We start from the raw sequence: 24,240 nt of genomic DNA, 5'->3' as shown, positions 1-24,240 counted from the left end.
TATACACACCCTCTACCAGTCACATCACGCTCCTATACACACCCTGTACCCGTCTCATTACACCCTATACACACCCTGTACCCGTCACATCACACCCTATACACACCCTCTACCAGTCACATCACGCTCCTATACACACCCTGTACCCGTCACATCACACCCTATACCCGTCACATCACGCCCTATACATACCCTGTACCCGTCACATCACACCCTATACACACCCTCTACCAGTCACATCACGCTCCTATACACACCCTGTACCCGTCACATCACACCCTATACACACCCTGTACCCGTCACATCACATCCTATACACACCCTGTACCCGTCACATCACACCCTATACACACCCTGTACCCGTCACATCACACCCTACACACACCCTGTACCCGTCACATCACACCCTATACACACCCTGTACCCGTCACATCACACCCTATACACACCCTGTACCCGTCACATCACACCCTATACACATCCTGTACCCGTCACATCACACCCTATACACACCCTGTACCCGTCACATCACACATTACACACACCCTGTACCCGTCACATCACACCCTATACACACCCTGTACCCGTCACATCACACCCTATACCCGTCACATCACACCCTATACACACCCTATATCTGTCACATCACACATTACACACCCTGTACCCGTCACATCACACCCTATACACACCTTGTACCCATCACATCACACCCTATACACACCCTGTACCCGTCACATCACGCTCCTATACACACCCTGTTCCCATCTCATTACACCCTATACACACCCTGTACCCGTCACATCACGCTCCTATACACACCCTGTACCCGTCACATCACGCTCCTATACACACCATGTATCCGTCTCATTACACCCTATACACACCCTGTACCCGTCACATCACACCCTATACACACCCTCTACCAGTCACATCACGCTCCTATACACACCCTGTACCCGTCTCATTACACCCTATACACACCCTGTACCCGTCACATCACACCCTATACACACCCTCTACCAGTCACATCACGCTCCTATACACACCCTGTACCCGTCACATCACACCCTATACCCGTCACATCACGCCCTATACATACCCTGTACCCGTCACATCACACCCTATACACACCCTCTACCAGTCACATCACACCCTATACACACCCTGTACCCGTCACATCACACCCTATACACACCGTATACCTGTCACATCACACCCTATACACACCCTCTACCAGTCACATCACGCTCCTATACACACCCTGTACCCGTCACATCACACCCTATACCCGTCACATCACGCCCTATACATACCCTGTACCCGTCACATCACACCCTCTACCAGTCACATCACACCCTATACACACCCTCTACCTGTCACATCACACCCTATACACACCCTGTACCTGTCACATCACACCCTATACACACCCTGTACCTATCACATCACTCCCTATACACACCCTGTATCCGTCACATCACACATTACACACCCTGTACCCGTCACATCACACCCTGTACCCATCACATCACACCCTATACACACCCTGTACCCATCACATCACACCCTATACACACCCTGTACCCGTCTCATTACACCCTATACACACCCTGTACCCGTCACATCACACCCTATACACACCCTGTACCTGTCACTTCACACCCTGTACCCGTCACATCACGCCCTATACACACCCTGTACCTGTCACTTCACGCCCTATACACACCCTGTACCCGTCACATCACACCCTATACACACCCTCTACCAGTCACATCACACCGTATACACATCCTGTACCTGTCACTTCACACCCTATACACACCCTGTACCCGTCTCATTACACCCTATACACACCCTGTACCCGTCACTTCACACCCTATACACACCCTGTACCCGTCTCATTACACCCTATACACACCCTGTACCCGTCACATCACACACTATACACACCCTGTACCTGTCACTTCACACCCTATACCCGTCACATCACGCCCTATACACACCCTGTACCTGTCACTTCACGCCCTATACACACCCTGTACCCGTCACATCACACCCTACACACATCCTGTTCCCGTCACTTCACACCCTATACCCATCACATCACGCCCTATACACACCCTGTACACATCACTTCACACCCTATACACAACCTGTACCCGTCACATCACGCCCTATAGACACCCTGTACCCGTCACTTCACACCCTATACCCGTCACATCACGCCCTATACACACCCTGTACACATCACTTCACACCCTATACACACCCTGTACCCGTCACATCACGCCCTATACACACCCTGTACCCGTCACATCACACCCTATACACACCCTGTACCCGTCACAACACGCCCTATACACACCCTGTACCCGCCACATCACACCCTATACACACCCTGTACCCGTCACATCACACCCTATACCCATCACATCACGCCCTATACACACCCTGTACCTGTCACTTCACGCCCTATACACACCCTGTACCCGTCACATCACACCCTATACACACCCTCTACCAGTCACATCACACCGTATACACATCCTGTACCCGTCACTTCACACCCTATACCCATCACATCACGTCCTATACACACCCTGTACACATCACTTCACACCCTATACACAACCTGTACCCGTCACATCACGCCCTATAGACACCCTGTACCCATCACTTCACACCCTATACCCGTCACATCACGCCCTATACACACCCTGTACACATCACTTCACACCCTATACACACCCTGTACCCGTCAAATCACGCCCTATACACACCCTGTACCCGTCACATCACACCCTATACACACCCTGTACCCGTCACAACACGCCCTATGCACACCCTGTCCCAGTCACATCACGCCCTATACACACCCTGTACCCGTCACATCACGCCCTATACACACCCTGTACCCGTCACTTCACACCCTATACACACCCTGTACCTGTCACTTCACACCCTATACCCGTCACATCACGCCCTATACACACCCTGTACCTGTCACTTCACGCCCTATACACACCCTGTACCAGTCACATCACACCCTATACACACCCTCTACCAGTCACATCACACCGTATACACATCCTGTACCTGTCACTTCACACCCTATACACACCCTGTACCCGTCTCATTACACCCTATACACACCCTGTACCCGTCACTTCACACCCTATACACACCCTGTACCCGTCTCATTACACCCTATACACACCCTGTACCCGTCACATCACACTCTATACACACCCTGTACCTGTCACTTCACACCCTATACCCATCACATCACGCCCTATACACACCCTGTACCTGTCACTTCACGCCCTATACACACCCTGTACCCGTCACATCACACCCTATACACACCCTCTACCAGTCACATCACACCGTATACACATCCTGTACCCGTCACTTCACACCCTATACCCATCACATCACGCCCTATACACACCCTGTACACATCACTTCACACCCTATACACAACCTGTACCCGTCACATCACGCCCTATAGACACCCTGTACCCGTCACTTCACACCCTATACCCGTCACATCACGCCCTATACACACCCTGTACCCGTCACATCACACCCTATACACACCCTGTACCCGTCACAACACGCCGTATACACACCCTGTCCCAGTCACATCACGCCCTATACACACCCTGTACCCGTCACATCACGCCCTATACACACCCTGTACCCGTCACTTCACACCCTATACACACCCTGTACCCGTCACATCACACCCTATACACACCCTGTACCCGTCACATCACACCCTATACACACCCTGTACCCGTCACATCACAGCCTGTACCAGTCACATCACAGCCTATACACACCCTGTACCCGTCACATCACACCCTACACACACCCTGTACCCATCACATCACACCCTATACACACCCTGTACACGTCACATCACACCCTATACCCGTCACATCACGCTCCTATACACACCCTGTACCCGTCACATCACACCCTATACCCGTCACATCACGCTCCTATACACACCCTGTACCCGTCACATCACACCCTGTACCCGTCACATCACAGCCTGTACCAGTCACATCACAGCCTATACACACCCTGTACCCGTCACATCACACTCTCTACACACCCTGTACCCGTCACATCACACCCTATACCCGTCACATCACGCTCCTATACACACCCTGTACCCGTCACATCACACCCTATACCCGTCACATCACGCTCCTATACACACCCTGTACCCGTCACATCACACCCTCTACACACCCTGTACCCGTCACATCACACCCTATACCCGTCACATCACGCTCCTATACACACCCTGTACCCGTCACATCACACCCTATACCCGTCACATCACATCCTGTACCCGTCACATCACAGCCTATACACACCCTGTACCCGTCACATCACAGCCTGTACCAGTCGCCTTACGCACATTCTATACCATAAACCTCCCATTGTGAACTCACCTACAGTCTTCTCTGAATTCTCCTCTAACTGCGATTTCTGGAAAGACAGAATGTGAGTTATTTGCAGGGACAGAAGCTGTATGGTGTATGGGTACCTCCTAGGTGAGTCAGCTCTCGGCGTATACATGTGCTGTTAACATGCAGTGGGTGCTACTATTAGGTAGCAATAATTATTTTGGGGTGAGCGTTTGGGCGTGGGGCCCCCGGAGTGGCTCTGGCTGGGCCTTTTTCAGGGCATCACCACTTAATTCACATAGATACTTTTTCACCACCTGTCTATGTGTATGTTTATTATTTATATAATTGTAATTCTCTCTCATTATATTAACACTTATTGATTAACTTTTACACATCTATACTTTACACTTCACTATCATCTTTCTTCCCTTTTTTGTGTGATGCCCTGGGGATGGTCCTTGGCTGGATTCTTCTGGGGTTCCCTGCGCCTCGGATGTGAACCCCATAATGTTAGGGACGCTGGTATAGAGGAGCCTTGACGCTGGCCTGGCGCTTACTCATATATTTGCAAATGTATGTAACTAATACCTCTGAATTTCTATTATTATTATTATTATTATTATTATTATGTAGGAATCAAGTATTTTTGCTAATATTGCTGCAGTGTGCTGGGGGCAAATTCCTTTTTTCTGTGGTTCAGTGTAAACCCCGCCCTTTACAAGCACCTGAGCTATGTCATTAAGCTGATGTGAGTGACCACCATGAGGGGACACCAGGACTGTCTGTATTACATGTGTCCTCAGAGTGAGGGGACACCAGGACTGTCTGTATTACATGTGTCCTGAGAGTGAGGGGACTGTCTGTATTACGTGTCCTGAGAGTGAGGGGACTGTCTGTATTACACGTGTCCTGAGAGTGAGGGGACTGTCTGTATTACATGTGTCCTCAGAGTGAGGGGACTGTCTGTATTACATGTGTCCTCAGAGTGAGGGGACTGTCTGTATTACATGTGTCCTGAGAGTGAGGGGACTGTCTGTATTACATGTGTCCTCAGAGTGAGGGGACTGTCTGTATTACATGTGTCCTCAGAGTGAGGGGACTGTCTGTATTACATGTGTCCTGAGAGTGAGGGGACTGTCTGTATTACATGTCCTGAGAGTGAGGGGACTGTCTGTATTACATGTGTCCTGAGAGTGAGGGGACTGTCTGTATTACATGTGTCCTGAGAGTGAGGGGACTGTCTGTATTACATGTGTCCTGAGAGTGAGGGGACTGTCTGTATTACATGTGTCCTGAGAGTGAGGGGACACCGGGACTGTCATATTTTTTGCCCATATGTGCATATTTAAATTACACCGATTTACGCAATATTTTGTATGACCAAAGCATCAGGGCCCAGTTACCATCTTAGTATACCAGGAGCTGCACCTCACAGGGGCGTAAGTTCATTCCAGTCGCCCGGAGGCAATTTAGAGTTTGGCGCCCTCCCACAAAACAAATATACCCACGCAATCACACCTGGAAAGAATATATGAAGATGATTCAATGGGGCCCAGAGGTGTATGATAATTTACATATCAGGTATAAATGTATAAGAGAGTCTGTGCCTGTGCCTATTAGTTCATAGGTACAAACATATATATGTAATATTCACAATTTGTACATGAGGCATCGGATATACAGCAGGACACAGACATGCGTGTCACTGGGGCTTTTAGCCTTGGCAGCACCGAACCAGTCACAGATGCTCATATACCATTATACCTAATATATAGATTTAGTTCCACGACTCCAAGTGTTGGGTCAGTGTCAGACAGAATCACAAATTGTCAGTCACCTCTGCAGCAGCGCACTGTATGCGGTTACCAGTGTGTGGCTCTCTGTACTGGTGGTCCCTGGGATAGGTGTCTCAGGTCCCAGCACACTGTCCAGCAGCAGTGACGGGTGCACTCTCGCTTGCTGCAGCACAGGCTGAGGGGTATCAGATGGGAGCCTTCCTGTCCTCTATTACAGGTGTTAGCAGGGCTCCCAGGACAGAGCTAATCAATGCTGCAGCACAGGCTGAGGGGTATCAGATGGGAGCCTTCCTGGCCCCTATTACAGGAGTTAGCAGGGCTCCCAGGACAGAGCTAATCAATGCTGCAGCGCAGGCTGAGGGGTATCAGATGGGAGCCTTCCTGTCCCCTATTACAGGTGTTAGCAGGGCTCCCAGGACAGAGCTAATCAATGCTGCAGCACAGGCTGAGGGGTATCAGATGGGAGCCTTCCTGTCCCCTATTACAGGTGTTAGCAGGGCTCCCAGGACAGAGCTAATCAATGCTGCAGCACAGGCTGAGGGGTATCAGATGGGAGCCTTCCTGTCCCCTATTACAGGTGTTAGCAGGGCTCCCAGGACAGAGCTAATCAATGCTGCAGCGCAGGCTGAGGGGTATCAGATGGGAGCCTTCCTGTCCCCTATTACAGGAGTTATCAGGGCTCCCAGGACAGAGCTAATCAATGCTGCAGCGCAGGCTGAGGGGTATCAGATAGGAGCCTTCCTGTCCCCTATTACAGGTGATAGCAGGGCTCCCGGGACAGAGCTAATCAATGCTGCAGCACAGGCTGAGGGGTATCAGACGGGAGCCTTCCTGTCCCCTATTACAGGAGTTAGCAGGGCTCCCGGGACAGAGCTAATCAATGCTGCAGCGCAGGCTGAGGGGTATCAGACGGGAGCCTTCCTGTCCCCTATTACAGGAGTTAGCAGGGCTCCCAGGACAGAGCTAATCAATGCTGCAGCGCAGGCTGAGGGGTATCAGATGGGAGCCTTCCTGTCCCCTATTACAGGTGATAGCAGGGCTCCCAGGACAGAGCTAATCAATGCTGCAGCGCAGGCTGAGGGGTATCAGATGGGAGCCTTCCTGGCCCCTATTACAGGTGTTAGCAGGGCTCCCAGGACAGAGCTAATCAATGCTGCAGCACAGGCTGAGGGGTATCATACGGGAGCCTTCCTGTCCCCTATTACAGGAGTTAGCAGGGCTCCCAGGACAGAGCTAATCAATGCTGCAGCGCAGGCTGGGGGGTATCAGACGGGAGCCTTCCTGTCCCTATTACAGGAGTTAGCAGGGCTCCCAGGACAGAGCTAATCAATGCTGCAGCGCAGGCTGGGGGGTATCAGATGGGAGCCTTCCTGTCCCCTATTACAGGTGTTAGCAGGGCTCCCAGGACAGAGCTAATCAATGCTGCAGCGCAGGCTGGGGGGTATCAGATGGGAGCCTTCCTGTCCCCTATTACAGGTGTTAGCAGGGCTCCCAGGACAGAGCTAATCAATGCTGCAGCGCAGGCTGAGGGGTATCAGATGGGAGCCTTCCTGTCCCCTATTACAGGAGTTATCAGGGCTCCCAGGACAGAGCTAATCAATGCTGCAGCGCAGGCTGAGGGGTATCAGATGGGAGCCTTCCTGGCCCCTATTACAGGAGTTAGCAGGGCTCCCAGGACAGAGCTAATCAATGCTGCAGCGCAGGCTGAGGGGTATCAGATGGGAGCCTTCCTGTCCCCTATTACAGGAGTTAGCAGGGCTCCCAGGACAGAGCTAATCAATGCTGCAGCACAGGCTGAGGGGTATCAGACGGGAGCCTTCCTGTCCCCTATTACAGGTGTTAGCAGGGCTCCCAGGACAGAGCTAATCAATGCTGCAGCACAGGCTGAGGGGTATCAGACGGGAGCCTTCCTGTCCCCTATTACAGGTGTTAGCAGGGCTCCCGGGACAGAGCTAATCAATGCTGCAGCACAGGCTGAGGGGTATCAGACGGGAGCCTTCCTGTCCCCTATTACAGGTGTTAGCAGGGCTCCCGGGACAGAGCTAATCAATGCTGCAGCGCAGGCTGAGGGGTATCAGATGGGAGCCTTCCTGTCCCCTATTACAGGTGTTAGCAGGGCTCCCGGAACAGAGCTGATCAATGCTGCAGCGCAGGCTGAGGGGTATCAGACGGGAGCCTTCCTGTCCCCTATTACAGGTGATAGCAGGGCTCCCGGGACAGAGCTAATCAATGCTGCAGCGCAGGCTGAGGGGTATCAGATGGGAGCCTTCCTGTCCCCTATTACAGGTGTTAGCAGGGCTCCCGGGACAGAGCTAATCAATGCTGCAGCGCAGGCAGAGGGGTATCAGATGGGAGCCTTCCTGTCCCCTATTACAGGTGATAGCAGGGCTCCCGGGACAGAGCTAATCAATGCTGCAGCGCAGGCTGAGGGGTATCAGATGGGAGCCTTCCTGTCCCCTATTACAGGTGTTAGCAGGGCTCCCAGGACAGAGCTAATCAATGCTGCAGCACAGGCTGAGGGGTATCAGACGGGAGCCTTCCTGGCCCCTATTACAGGTGTTAGCAGGGCTCCCAGGACAGAGCTAATCAATGCTGCAGCGCAGGCTGAGGGGTATCAGATGGGAGCCTTCATGTCCCCTATTACAGGTGTTAGCAGGGCTCCCAGGACAGAGCTAATCAATGCTGCAGCACAGGCTGAGGGTATCGGATGGGAGCCTTCCTGTCCCCTATTACAGGTGTTAGCAGGGCTCCCAGGACAGAGCTAATCATTGCTGCAGCACAGGCTGAGGGGTATCGGATGGGAGCCTTCCTGTCCCCTATTACAGGTGTTAGCAGGGCTCCCAGGACAGAGCTAATCAATGCTGCAGCGCAGGCTGAGGGGTATCGGATGGGAGCCTTCCTGTCCCCTATTACAGGTGTTAGCAGGGCTCCCAGGACAGAGCTAATCAATGCTGCAGCGCAGGCTGAGGGGTATCAGATGGGAGCCTTCCTGTCCCCTATTACAGGTGTTAGCAGGGCTCCCAGGACAGAGCTAATCAATGCTGCAGCGCAGGCTGAGGGGTATCAGATGGGAGCCTTCCTGTCCCCTATTACAGGTGTTAGCAGGGCTCCCAGGACAGAGCTAATCAATGCTGCAGCGCAGGCTGAGGGGTATCAGATGGGAGCCTTCCTGTCCCCTATTACAGGTGTTAGCAGGGCTCCCAGGACAGAGCTAATCAATGCTGCAGCACAGGCTGAGGGGTATCAGACGGGAGCCTTCCTGTCCCCTATTACAGGAGTTAGCAGGGCTCCCAGGACAGAGCTAATCAATGCTGCAGCACAGGCTGAGGGGTATCAGACGGGAGCCTTCCTGTCCCCTATTACAGGAGTTAGCAGGGCTCCCAGGACAGAGCTAATCAATGCTGCAGCGCAGGCTGAGGGGTATCAGACGGGAGCCTTCCTGTCCCCTATTACAGGTGTTAGCAGGGCTCCCAGGACAGAGCTAATCAATGCTGCAGCGCAGGCTGAGGTGTATCGGATGGGAGCCTTCCTGTCCCCTATTACAGGTGTTAGCAGGGCTCCCGGGACAGAGCTAATCAATGCTGCAGCGCAGGCAGAGGGGTATCAGATGGGAGCCTTCCTGTCCCCTATTACAGGTGATAGCAGGGCTCCCGGGACAGAGCTAATCAATGCTGCAGCGCAGGCTGAGGGGTATCAGATGGGAGCCTTCCTGTCCCCTATTACAGGTGTTAGCAGGGCTCCCAGGACAGAGCTAATCAATGCTGCAGCACAGGCTGAGGGGTATCAGACGGGAGCCTTCCTGGCCCCTATTACAGGTGTTAGCAGGGCTCCCAGGACAGAGCTAATCAATGCTGCAGCGCAGGCTGAGGGGTATCAGATGGGAGCCTTCCTGTCCCCTATTACAGGTGTTAGCAGGGCTCCCAGGACAGAGCTAATCAATGCTGCAGCACAGGCTGAGGGTATCGGATGGGAGCCTTCCTGTCCCCTATTACAGGTGTTAGCAGGGCTCCCAGGACAGAGCTAATCATTGCTGCAGCACAGGCTGAGGGGTATCGGATGGGAGCCTTCCTGTCCCCTATTACAGGTGTTAGCAGGGTTCCCAGGACAGAGCTAATCAATGCTGCAGCGCAGGCTGAGGGGTATCGGATGGGAGCCTTCCTGTCCCCTATTACAGGTGTTAGCAGGGCTCCCAGGACAGAGCTAATCAATGCTGCAGCGCAGGCTGAGGGGGTATCAGATGGGAGCCTTCCTGTCCCCTATTACAGGTGTTAGCAGGGCTCCCAGGACAGAGCTAATCAATGCTGCAGCGCAGGCTGAGGGTATCAGATGGGAGCCTTCCTGTCCCCTATTACAGGTGTTAGCAGGGCTCCCAGGACAGAGCTAATCAATGCTGCAGCGCAGGCTGAGGGGTATCAGATGGGAGCCTTCCTGTCCCCTATTACAGGTGTTAGCAGGGCTCCCAGGACAGAGCTAATCAATGCTGCAGCACAGGCTGAGGGGTATCAGACGGGAGCCTTCCTGTCCCCTATTACAGGAGTTAGCAGGGCTCCCAGGACAGAGCTAATCAATGCTGCAGCACAGGCTGAGGGGTATCAGACGGGAGCCTTCCTGTCCCCTATTACAGGAGTTAGCAGGGCTCCCAGGACAGAGCTAATCAATGCTGCAGCGCAGGCTGAGGGGTATCAGACGGGAGCCTTCCTGTCCCCTATTACAGGTGTTAGCAGGGCTCCCAGGACAGAGCTAATCAATGCTGCAGCGCAGGCTGAGGTGTATCGGATGGGAGCCTTCCTGTCCCCTATTACAGGTGTTAGCAGGGCTCCCAGGAAAGAGCTAATCAATGCTGCTCGCAGGCTGAGGTGTATCGGATGGGAGCCTTCCTGTCCCCTATTACAGGTGTTAGCAGGGCTCCCAGGACAGAGCTAATCAATGCTGCAACGCAGGCTGAGGGGTATCAGACGGGAGCCTTCCTGTCCCCTATTACAGGAGTTAGCTGGGCTCCCAGGACAGAGCTAATCAATGCTGCAGCACAGGCTGAGGGGTATCAGATGGGAGCCTTCCTGTCCCCTATTACAGGTGTTAGCAGGGCTCCCAGGACAGAGCTAATCAATGCTGCAGCACAGGCTGAGGGGTATCAGACGGGAGCCTTCCTGTCCCCCTATTACAGGAGTTAGCAGGGCTCCCGGGACAGAGCTAATCAATGCTGCAGCGCAGGCTGAGCGGTATCAGATAGGAGCCTTCCTGTCCCCTATTACAGGTGATAGCGGGGCTCCCGTGACAGAGCTAATCAATGCTGCAGCGCAGGCTGAGGGGTATCAGATGGGAGCCTTCCTGTCCCCTATTACAGGTGTTAGCAGGGCTCCCAGGACAGAGCTAATCAATGCTGCAGCACAGGCTGAGGGGTATCAGATGGGAGCCTTCCTGTCCCCTATTACAGGTGTTAGCGGGGCTCCCAGGACAGAGCTAATCAATGCTGCAGCGCAGGCTGAGGGGTATCAGATGGGAGCCTTCCTGTCCCCTATTACAGGTTTAGCAGGGCTCCCAGGACAGAGCTAATCAATGCTGCAGCACAGGCTGACGGTATCAGACGGGAGCCTTCCTGTCCCCTATTACAGGTGTTAGCAGGGCTCCCAGGACAGAGCTAATCAATACTGCAGCACAGGCTGAGGGTATCAGACGGGAGCCTTCCTGTCCCCTATTACAGGTGTTAGCAGGGCTCCCAGGACAGAGCTAATCAATGTTGCAGCACAGGCTGAGGGGTATCAGATGGGAGCCTTCCTGTCCCCTATTACAGGAGTTAGCGGGGCTCCCAGGACAGAGCTAATCAATGCTGCAGCGCAGGCTGAGGGGTATCAGATGGGAGCCTTCCTGTCCCCTATTACAGGAGTTAGCGGGGCTCCCAGGACAGAGCTAATCAATGCTGCAGCACAGGCTGAGGGGTATCAGATGGGAGCCTTCCTGGCCCCTATTACAGGTGTTAGCAGGGCTCCCAGGACAGAGCTAATCAATGCTGCAGCGCAGGCTGAGGGGTATCAGATGGGAGCCTTCCTGTCCCCTATTACAGGTGTTAGCAGGGCTCCCAGGACAGAGCTAATCAATGCTGCAGCACAGGCTGAGGGGTATCAGATGGGAGCCTTCCTGTCCCCTATTACAGGTGTTAGCAGGGCTCCCAGGACAGAGCTAATCAATGCTGCAGCACAGGCTGAGGGGTATCAGACGGGAGCCTTCCTGTCCCCTATTACAGGTGTTAGCAGGGCTCCCAGGACAGAGCTAATCAATGCTGCAGCACAGGCTGAGGGGTATCAGACGGGAGCCTTCCTGTCCCCTATTACAGGTGTTAGCAGGGCTCCCAGGACAGAGCTAATCAATGCTGCAGCACAGGCTGAGGGTATCAGACGGGAGCCTTCCTGTCCCCTATTACAGGTGTTAGCAGGGCTCCCAGGACAGAGCTAATCATTGCTGCAGCACAGGCTGGGGGGTATCAGACGGGAGCCTTCCTGTCCCCTATTACAGGTGTTAGCAGGGCTCCCAGGACAGAGCTAATCAATGCTGCAGCAAAGGCTGAGGGTATCAGACGGGAGCCTTCCTGTCCCCTATTACAGGTGTTAGCAGGGCTCCCAGGACAGAGCTAATCAATGCTGCAGCGCAGGCTGAGGGGTATCAGATGGGAGCCTTCCTGGCCCCTATTACAGGTGTTAGCAGGGCTCCCAGGACAGAGCTAATCAATGCTGCAGCACAGGCTGAGGGGTATCAGATGGGAGCCTTCCTGTCCCCTATTACAGGTGTTAGCAGGGCTCCCAGGACAGAGCTAATCAATGCTGCAGCACAGGCTGAGGGGTATCAGACGGGAGCCTTCCTGTCCCCTATTACAGGTGTTAGCAGGGCTCCCAGGACAGAGCTAATCAATGCTGCAGCGCAGGCTGAGGGGTATCAGATAGGAGCCTTCCTGTCCCCTATTACAGGTGATAGCGGGGCTCCCGTGACAGAGCTAATCAATGCTGCAGCACAGGCTGAGGGGTATCAGATGGGAGCCTTCCTGTCCCCTATTACAGGTGTTAGCGGGGCTCCCAGGACAGAGCTAATCAATGCTGCAGCGCAGGCTGAGGGGTATCAGATGGGAGCCTTCCTGTCCCCTATTACAGGTGTTAGCAGGGCTCCCAGGACAGAGCTAATCAATGCTGCAGCAAAGGCTGAGGGTATCAGACGGGAGCCTTCCTGTCCCCTATTACAGGTGTTAGCAGGGCTCCCAGGACAGAGCTAATCAATGCTGCAGCGCAGGCTGAGGGGTATCAGATGGGAGCCTTCCTGGCCCCTATTACAGGTGTTAGCAGGGCTCCCAGGACAGAGCTAATCAATGCTGCAGCACAGGCTGAGGGGTATCAGATGGGAGCCTTCCTGTCCCCTATTACAGGTGTTAGCAGGGCTCCCAGGACAGAGCTAATCAATGCTGCAGCACAGGCTGAGGGGTATCAGACGGGAGCCTTCCTGTCCCCTATTACAGGTGTTAGCAGGGCTCCCAGGACAGAGCTAATCAATGCTGCAGCACAGGCTGAGGGGTATCAGATAGGAGCCTTCCTGTCCCCTATTACAGGTGATAGCGGGGCTCCCGTGACAGAGCTAATCAATGCTGCAGCACAGGCTGAGGGGTATCAGATGGGAGCCTTCCTGTCCCCTATTACAGGTGTTAGCGGGGCTCCCAGGACAGAGCTAATCAATGCTGCAGCGCAGGCTGAGGGGTATCAGATGGGAGCCTTCCTGCCCCCTATTACAGGAGTTAGCAGGGCTCCCAGGACAGAGCTAATCAATGCTGCAGCGCAGGCTGAGGGGTATCAGACGGGAGCCTTCCTGTCCCCTATTACAGGTGTTAGCAAGGCTCCCAGGACAGAGCTAATCAATGCTGCAGCACAGGCTGAGGGGTATCAGATGGGAGCCTTCCTGTCCCCTATTACAGGAGTTAGCGGGGCTCCCAGGACAGAGCTAATCAATGTTGCAGCACAGGCTGAGGGGTATCAGATGGGAGCCTTCCTGTCCCCTATTACAGGTGTTAGCAGGGCTCCCGGGACAGAGCTAATCAATGCTGCAGCACAGGCTGAGGGGTATCAGATGGGAGCCTTCCTGTCCCCTATTACAGGTGTTAGCAGGGCTCCCGGGACAGAGCTAATCAATGCTGCAGCACAGGCTGAGGGGTATCAGATGGGAGCCTTCCTGGCCCCTATTACAGGTGTTAGCAGGGCTCCCAGGACAGAGCTAATCAATGCTGCAGCGCAGGCTGAGGGGTATCAGATGGGAGCCTTCCTGCCCCCTATTACAGGAGTTAGCAGGGCTCCCAGGACAGAGCTAATCAATGCTGCAGCGCAGGCTGAGGGGTATCAGACGGGAGCCTTCCTGTCCCCTATTACAGGTGTTAGCAGGGCTCCCAGGACAGAGCTAATCAATGCTGCAGCACAGGCTGAGGGGTATCAGACGGGAGCCTTCCTGTCCCCTATTACAGGAGTTAGCGGGGCTCCCAGGACAGAGCTAATCAATGTTGCAGCACAGGCTGAGGGGTATCAGATGGGAGCCTTCCTGTCCCCTATTACAGGTGTTAGCAGGGCTCCCAGGACAGAGCTAATCAATGCTGCAGCACAGGCTGAGGGGTATCAGATGGGAGCCTTCCTGTCCCCTATTACAGGTGTTAGCAGGGCTCCCGGGACAGAGCTAATCAATGCTGCAGCACAGGCTGAGGGGTATCAGATGGGAGCCTTCCTGGCCCCTATTACAGGTGTTAGCAGGGCTCCCAGGACACAGCTAATCAATGCTGCAGCGCAGGCTGAGGGGTATCAGATGGGAGCCTTCCTGTCCCCTATTACAGGAGTTAGCAGGGCTCCCAGGACAGAGCTAATCAATGCTGCAGCACAGGCTGAGGGGTATGAGATGGGAGCCTTCCTGTCCCCTATTACAGGTGTTAGCAGGGCTCCCAGGACAGAGCTAATCAATGCTGCAGCGCAGGCTGAGGGGTATCAGATGGGAGCCTTCCTGTCCCCTATTACAGGTGATAGCAGGGCTCCCGGGACAGAGCTAATCAATGCTGCAGCACAGGCTGAGGGGTATCAGATGGGAGCCTTCCTGTCCCCTATTACAGGTGTTAGCAGGGCTCCCAGGACAGAGCTAATCAATGCTGCAGCACAGGCTGAGGGGTATCAGACGGGAGCCTTCCTGTCCCCTATTACAGGTGTTAGCAGGGCTCCCAGGACAGAGCTAATCAATGCTGCAGCACAGGCTGAAGGGTATCAGATGGGAGCCTTCCTGTCCCCTATTACAGGTGTTAGCAGGGCTCCCAGGACAGAGCTAATCAATGCTGCAGCGCAGGCTGAGGGGTATCAGATGGGAGCCTTCCTGTCCCCTATTACAGGTGTTAGCAGGGCTCCCAGGACAGAGCTAATCAATGCTGCAGCACAGGCTGAGGGTATCAGACGGGAGCCTTCCTGTCCCCTATTACAGGTGTTAGCAGGGCTCCCAGGACAGAGCTAATCAATGCTGCAGCACAGGCTGAGGGTATCAGACGGGAGCCTTCCTGTCCCCTATTACAGGTGTTAGCAGGGCTCCCAGGACAGAGCTAATCAATGCTGCAGCACAGGCTGAGGGTATCAGACGGGAGCCTTCCTGTCCCCTATTACAGGTGTTAGCAGGGCTCCCAGGACAGAGCTAATCAATGCTGCAGCGCAGGCTGAGGGGTATCAGATGGGAGACTTCCTGTCCCCTATTACAGGTGTTAGCAGGGCTCCCAGGACAGAGCTAATCAATGCTGCAGCGCAGGCTGAGGGGTATCAGATGGGAGCCTTCCTGGCCCCTATTACAGGTGTTAGCAGGGCTCCCAGGACAGAGCTAATCAATGCTGCAGCACAGGCTGAGGGGTATCAGATGGGAGCCTTCCTGTCCCCTATTACAGGTGTTAGCAGGGCTCCCAGGACAGAGCTAATCAATGCTGCAGCACAGGCTGAGGGGTATCAGATGGGAGCCTTCCTGTCCCCTATTACAGGAGTTAGCAGGGCTCCCGGGACAGAGCTAATCAATGCTGCAGCGCAGGCTGAGCGGTATCAGATAGGAGCCTTCCTGTCCCCTATTACAGGTGATAGCGGGGCTCCCGGGACAGAGCTAATCAATGCTGCAGCACAGGCTGAGGGGTATCAGATGGGAGCCTTCCTGTCCCCTATTACAGGTGTTAGCGGGGCTCCCAGGACAGAGCTAATCAATGCTGCAGCGCAGGCTGAGGGGTATCAGGTGGGAGCCTTCCTGTCCCCTATTACAGGAGTTAGCAGGGCTCCCAGGACAGAGCTAATCAATGCTGCAGCGCAGGCTGAGGGGTATCAGACGGGAGCCTTCCTGTCCCCTATTACAGGTGTTAGCAGGGCTCCCAGGACAGAGCTAATCAATGCTGCAGCACAGGCTGAGGGGTATCAGATGGGAGCCTTCCTGTCCCCTATTACAGGAGTTAGCGGGGCTCCCAGGACAGAGCTAATCAATGTTGCAGCACAGGCTGAGGGGTATCAGATGGGAGCCTTCCTGTCCCCTATTACAGGTGTTAGCAGGGCTCCCAGGACAGAGCTAATCAATGCTGCAGCACAGGCTGAGGGGTATCAGATGGGAGCCTTCCTGTCCCCTATTACAGGTGTTAGCAGGGCTCCCGGGACAGAGCTAATCAATGCTGCAGCACAGGCTGAGGGGTATCAGATGGGAGCCTTCCTGTCCCCTATTACAGGTGTTAGCAGGGCTCCCAGGACAGAGCTAATCAATGCTGCAGCACAGGCTGAGGGGTATCAGATGGGAGCCTTCCTGTCCCCTATTACAGGAGTTAGCGGGGCTCCCAGGACAGAGCTAATCAATGTTGCAGCACAGGCTGAGGGGTATCAGATGGGAGCCTTCCTGTCCCCTATTACAGGTGTTAGCAGGGCTCCCAGGACAGAGCTAATCAATGCTGCAGCACAGGCTGAGGGGTATCAGATGGGAGCCTTCCTGTCCCCTATTACAGGTGTTAGCAGGGCTCCCGGGACAGAGCTAATCAATGCTGCAGCACAGGCTGAGGGGTATCAGATGGGAGCCTTCCTGGCCCCTATTACAGGTGTTAGCAGGGCTCCCAGGACAGAGCTAATCAATGCTGCAGCGCAGGCTGAGGGGTATCAGATGGGAGCCTTCCTGTCCCCTATTACAGGAGTTAGCAGGGCTCCCAGGACAGAGCTAATCAATGCTGCAGCACAGGCTGAGGGGTATCAGATGGGAGCCTTCCTGTCCCCTATTACAGGTGTTAGCAGGGCTCCCAGGACAGAGCTAATCAATGCTGCAGCGCAGGCTGAGGGGTATCAGATGGGAGCCTTCCTGTCCCCTATTACAGGTGATAGCAGGGCTCCCGGGACAGAGCTAATCAATGCTGCAGCACAGGCTGAGGGGTATCAGATGGGAGCCTTCCTGTCCCCTATTACAGGTGTTAGCAGGGCTCCCAGGACAGAGCTAATCAATGCTGCAGCACAGGCTGAGGGGTATCAGACGGGAGCCTTCCTGTCCCCTATTACAGGTGTTAGCAGGGCTCCCAGGACAGAGCTAATCAATGCTGCAGCACAGGCTGAAGGGTATCAGATGGGAGCCTTCCTGTCCCCTATTACAGGTGTTAGCAGGGCTCCCAGGACAGAGCTAATCAATGCTGCAGCACAGGCTGAGGGTATCAGACGGGAGCCTTCCTGTCCCCTATTACAGGTGTTAGCAGGGCTCCCAGGACAGAGCTAATCAATGCTGCAGCACAGGCTGAGGGTATCAGACGGGAGCCTTCCTGTCCCCTATTACAGGTGTTAGCAGGGCTCCCAGGACAGAGCTAATCAATGCTGCAGCACAGGCTGAGGGTATCAGACGGGAGCCTTCCTGTCCCCTATTACAGGTGTTAGCAGGGCTCCCAGGACAGAGCTAATCAATGCTGCAGCGCAGGCTGAGGGGTATCAGATGGGAGACTTCCTGTCCCCTATTACAGGTGTTAGCAGGGCTCCCAGGACAGAGCTAATCAATGCTGCAGCGCAGGCTGAGGGGTATCAGATGGGAGCCTTCCTGGCCCCTATTACAGGTGTTAGCAGGGCTCCCAGGACAGAGCTAATCAATGCTGCAGCACAGGCTGAGGGGTATCAGATGGGAGCCTTCCTGTCCCCTATTACAGGTGTTAGCAGGGCTCCCAGGACAGAGCTAATCAATGCTGCAGCACAGGCTGAGGGGTATCAGATGGGAGCCTTCCTGTCCCCTATTACAGGAGTTAGCAGGGCTCCCGGGACAGAGCTAATCAATGCTGCAGCGCAGGCTGAGCGGTATCAGATAGGAGCCTTCCTGTCCCCTATTACAGGTGATAGCGGGGCTCCCGGGACAGAGCTAATCAATGCTGCAGCACAGGCTGAGGGGTATCAGATGGGAGCCTTCCTGTCCCCTATTACAGGTGTTAGCGGGGCTCCCAGGACAGAGCTAATCAATGCTGCAGCGCAGGCTGAGGGGTATCAGATGGGAGCCTTCCTGTCCCCTATTACAGGAGTTAGCAGGGCTCCCAGGACAGAGCTAATCAATGCTGCAGCGCAGGCTGAGGGGTATCAGATGGGAGCCTTCCTGTCCCCTATTACAGGTGTTAGCAGGGCTCCCAGGACAGAGCTAATCAATGCTGCAGCACAGGCTGAGGGGTATCAGATGGGAGCCTTCCTGTCCCCTATTACAGGAGTTAGCGGGGCTCCCAGGACAGAGCTAATCAATGTTGCAGCACAGGCTGAGGGGTATCAGATGGGAGCCTTCCTGTCCCCTATTACAGGAGTTAGCAGGGCTCCCAGGACAGAGCTAATCAATGCTGCAGCACAGGCTGAGGGGTATCAGATGGGAGCCTTCCTGTCCCCTATTACAGGTGTTAGCAGGGCTCCCAGGACAGAGCTAATCAATGCTGCAGCACAGGCTGAGGGGTATCAGATGGGAGCCTTCCTGTCCCCTATTACAGGTGTTAGCAGGGCTCCCGGGACAGAGCTAATCAATGCTGCAGCACAGGCTGAGGGGTATCAGATGGGAGCCTTCCTGGCCCCTATTACAGGTGTTAGCAGGGCTCCCAGGACAGAGCTAATCAATGCTGCAGCGCAGGCTGAGGGGTATCAGATGGGAGCCTTCCTGTCCCCTATTACAGGAGTTAGCAGGGCTCCCAGGACAGAGCTAATCAATGCTGCAGCACAGGCTGAGGGGTATCAGATGGGAGCCTTCCTGTCCCCTATTACAGGTGTTAGCAGGGCTCCCGGGACAGAGCTAATCAATGCTGCAGCACAGGCTGAGGGGTATCAGACGGGAGCCTTCCTGTCCCCTATTACAGGTGTTAGCAGGGCTCCTAGGACAGAGCTAATCAATGCTGCAGCGCAGGCTGAGGGGTATCAGATAGGAGCCTTCCTGGCCCCTATTACAGGTGTTAGCAGGGCTCCCAGGACAGAGCTAATCAATGCTGCAGCACAGGCTGAGGGGTATCAGATGGGAGCCTTCCTGTCCCCTATTACAGGTGTTAGCAGGGCTCCCGGGACAGAGCTAATCAATGCTGCAGCACAGGCTGAGGGGTATCAGATGGGAGCCTTCCTGTCCCCTATTACAGGTGTTAGCAGGGCTCCCAGGACAGAGCTAATCAATGCTGCAGCGCAGGCTGAGGGGTATCAGACGGGAGCCTTCCTGTCCCCTATTACAGGAGTTAGCAGGGCTCCCAGGACAGAGCTAATCAATGCCGCAGCGCAGGCTGAGGGGTATCAGATGGGAGCCTTCCTGTCCCCTATTACAGGTGTTAGCAGGGCTCCCAGGACAGAGCTAATCAATGCTGCAGCACAGGCTGAGGGGTATCAGATGGGAGCCTTCCTGTCCCCTATTACAGGTGTTAGCAGGGCTCCCAGGACAGAGCTAATCAATGCTGCAGCGCAGGGTGAGGGGTATCAGATGGGAGCCTTCCTGTCCCCTATTACAGGTGTTAGCAGGGCTCCCGGGACAGAGCTAATCAATGCTGCAGCACAGGCTGAGGGGTATCAGATGGGAGCCTTCCTGTCCCCTATTACAGGTGTTAGCAGGGCTCCCAGGACAGAGCTAATCAATGCTGCAGCACAGGCTGAGGGTATCAGACGGGAGCCTTCCTGTCCCCTATTACAGGTGTTAGCAGGGCTCCCAGGACAGAGCTAATCAATGCTGCAGCGCAGGCTGAGGGGTATCAGATGGGAGCCTTCCTGTCCCCTATTACAGGTGTTAGCAGGGCTCCCAGGACAGAGCTAATCAATGCTGCAGCGCAGGCTGAGGGGTATCAGATGGGAGCCTTCCTGTCCCCTATTACAGGTGTTAGCAGGGCTCCCAGGACAGAGCTAATCAATGCTGCAGCGCAGGCTGAGGGGTATCAGATGGGAGCCTTCCTGTCCCCTATTACAGGTGTTAGCAGGGCTCCCAGGACAGAGCTAATCAATGCTGCAGCACAGGCTGAGGGGTATCAGATGGGAGCCTTCCTGTCCCCTATTACAGGAGTTAGCAGGGCTCCCGGGACAGAGCTAATCAATGCTGCAGCGCAGGCTGAGCGGTATCAGATAGGAGCCTTCCTGTCCCCTATTACAGGTGATAGCGGGGCTCCCGTGACAGAGCTAATCAATGCTGCAGCACAGGCTGAGGGGTATCAGATGGGAGCCTTCCTGTCCCCTATTACAGGTGTTAGCGGGGCTCCCAGGACAGAGCTAATCAATGCTGCAGCGCAGGCTGAGGGGTATCAGATGGGAGCCTTCCTGTCCCCTATTACAGGAGTTAGCAGGGCTCCCAGGACAGAGCTAATCAATGCTGCAGCGCAGGCTGAGGGGTATCAGACGGGAGCCTTCCTGTCCCCTATTACAGGTGTTAGCAGGGCTCCCAGGACAGAGCTAATCAATGCTGCAGCACAGGCTGAGGGGTATCAGATGGGAGCCTTCCTGGCCCCTATTACAGGTGTTAGCAGGGCTCCCAGGACAGAGCTAATCAATGCTGCAGCGCAGGCTGAGGGGTATCAGATGGGAGCCTTCCTGTCCCCTATTACAGGAGTTAGCAGGGCTCCCAGGACAGAGCTAATCAATGCTGCAGCACAGGCTGAGGGGTATCAGATGGGAGCCTTCCTGTCCCCTATTACAGGTGTTAGCAGGGCTCCCGGGACAGAGCTAATCAATGCTGCAGCGCAGGCTGAGGGGTATCAGATGGGAGCCTTCCTGTCCCCTATTACAGGTGATAGCAGGGCTCCCGGGACAGAGCTAATCAATGCTGCAGCACAGGCTGAGGGGTATCAGACGGGAGCCTTCCTGTCCCCTATTACAGGTGTTAGCAGGGCTCCTAGGACAGAGCTAATCAATGCTGCAGCGCAGGCTGAGGGGTATCAGATAGGAGCCTTCCTGGCCCCTATTACAGGTGTTAGCAGGGCTCCCAGGACAGAGCTAATCAATGCTGCAGCACAGGCTGAGGGGTATCAGATGGGAGCCTTCCTGTCCCCTATTACAGGTGTTAGCAGGGCTCCCAGGACAGAACTAATCAATGCTGCAGCACAGGCTGAGGGGTATCAGATGGGAGCCTTCCTGGCCCCTATTACAGGTGTTAGCAGGGCTCCCAGGACAGAGCTAATCAATGCTGCAGCACAGGCTGAGGGGTATCAGATGGGAGCCTTCCTGTCCCCTATTACAGGTGTTAGCAGGGCTCCCAGGACAGAGCTAATCAATGCTGCAGCGCAGGCTGAGGGGTATCAGACGGGAGCCTTCCTGTCCCCTATTACAGGAGTTAGCAGGGCTCCCAGGACAGAGCTAATCAATGCCGCAGCGCAGGCTGAGGGGTATCAGATGGGAGCCTTCCTGTCCCCTATTACAGGTGTTAGCAGGGCTCCCAGGACAGAGCTAATCAATGCTGCAGCACAGGCTGAGGGGTATCAGTTGGGAGCCTTCCTGTCCCCTATTACAGGTGTTAGCAGGGCTCCCAGGACAGAGCTAATCAATGCTGCAGCGCAGGCTGAGGGGTATCAGATGGGAGCCTTCCTGTCCCCTATTACAGGTGTTAGCAGGGCTCCCAGGACAGAGCTAATCAATGCTGCAGCGCAGGCTGAGGGGTATCAGATGGGAGCCTTCCTGGCCCCTATTACAGGTGTTAGCAGGGCTCCCAGGACAGAGCTAATCAATGCTGCAGCGCAGGCTGAGGGGTATCAGATGGGAGCCTTCCTGTCCCCTATTACAGGTGTTAGCAGGGCTCCCAGGACAGAGCTAATCAATGCTGCAGCGCAGGCTGAGGGGTATCAGGTGGGAGCCTTCCTGTCCCCTATTACAGGAGTTAGCAGGGCTCCCGGGACAGAGCTAATCAATGCCGCAGCAGCAGCGGGTACGTCGCTGCAGAGCTACAATGGAAGATCAGCGGTCACACTCGTTTTCCTCTGTGAATCACACTATTGCTGCTGTACATGCTATAGATCGAGGAGCCCCTTCAGGGCTTGGCGGCCGGAGGCAGGCGCCTACATTGCCTCTGGGAGTTACGCCCCTGGCACCTCATACCCTTACAGACATGGGAGAGTAATGTGCCCTCCTGCTGGGCAGAGCTCGCTGTATATGCAGAGACACTTACCTGCTCAACAGCACTGGATTCAGAGATTGTCCTGTGGCTCCTAGCTGGCTGAGGGACAACCTTTCCCAAGCCCTGAGATAACCATGACAGGACTCCCAGAGCAGGACCACTGGAAAAGGGACAATATTACAGCTTAATATGTGAATATAACATGTTATATAATACACAGGTAGAGGACAGGTGATATGGTGGCAATACACAGGTAGAGGACAGGTGATAGGTGGCATACACAGGTAGAGGACAGGTGATAGGTGGCATACACAGGTAGAGGACAGGTGATATGGTGGCATACACAGGTAGAGGACAGGTGATATGGTGGCATACACAGGTAGAGTACAGGTGATATGGTGGCAATACACAGAGGACAGGTGATAGGTGGCATACACCGGTACAGGACAGGTGATATGGTGGCAATACACAGGTAGAGGACAGGTGATATGGTGGCAATACACAGGTAGAGGACAGGTGATAGGTTGCATACACAGATAGAGGACAGGTGATAGGTGGCATACACAGGTAGAGGACAGGTGATAGGTGGCATACACAGATAGAGGACAGGTGATAGGTGGCAATACACAGGTAGAGGACAGGTGATAGGTGGCATACACAGGTAGAGGACAGGTGATAGGTGGCATACACAGGTAGAGGACAGGTGATAGGTGTCATACACAGGTAGAGGACAGGTGATAGGTGGCATACACAGGTAGAGGACAGGTGATATGGTGGCATTACACAGAGGACAGGTGAGAGGTGGCATACACAGGTAGAGGACAGGTGATATGGTGGCAATACACAGGTAGAGGACAGGTGATACGGTGGCAATACACAGGTAGAGGACAGGTGATATGGTGGCATACACCGGTAGAGGACAGGTGATAGGTGGCATACACCGGTAGAGGACAGGTGATATGGTGGCAATACACCGGTAGAGGACAGGTGATATGGCGGCAATACACAGGTAGAGGACAGGTGATATGGTGGCAATACACAGGTAGAGGACAGGTGATATGGTGGCATACACAGGTAGAGGACAGGTGATATGGTGGCAATACACAGGTAGAGGACAGGTGATAGGTGGCATACACAGGTAGAGGACAGGTGATAGGTGGCAATACACAGGTAGAGGACAGGTGATATGGTGGCAATACACAGGTAGAGGACAGGTGATAGGTGAAAATACACAGGTAGAGGACAGGTGATAGGTGGCATACACAGGTAGAGGACAGGTGATAGGTGGCAATACACAGGTAGAGGACAGGTGATAGGTGGCAATACACAGGTAGAGGACAGGTGATATGGTGGCAATACACAGGTAGAGGACAGGTGATAGGTGGCATACACAGGTAGAGAACAGGTGATATGGTGGCAATACACAGGTAGAGAACAGGTGATATGGTGGCATACACAGGTAG

General features: G+C 54.5%; 1 protein-coding gene across 1 annotated transcript in view; it reads right to left on the bottom strand.

Annotated features, from left to right (window-relative positions):
- Nucleotides 1–24,240, bottom strand: part of LOC148501207 (uncharacterized) — a 149,362-nt gene that overhangs the window by 65,134 nt on the left and 59,988 nt on the right. The window contains exons 7-8 of the mRNA XM_088450818.1: nt 22,829–22,937; nt 4,473–4,509 (exon numbers count right to left, since the gene is read on the bottom strand). Of these exons, the coding sequence (XP_088306944.1) occupies nt 4,473–4,509; nt 22,829–22,937 (146 nt within the window). The remainder of the gene's footprint in view (nt 1–4,472; nt 4,510–22,828; nt 22,938–24,240) is intronic.

The sequence above is a fragment of the Taudactylus pleione genome, unplaced genomic scaffold (genome assembly GCF_031769625.1).
Source record: "Taudactylus pleione unplaced genomic scaffold, aTauple2 ptg000526l, whole genome shotgun sequence".
Classification (NCBI taxonomy): Eukaryota; Metazoa; Chordata; class Amphibia; order Anura; family Myobatrachidae; genus Taudactylus; species Taudactylus pleione.
Note: the sequence above shows the minus strand (reverse complement) of the source record. Positions and strands in the feature narration are given on the sequence as shown.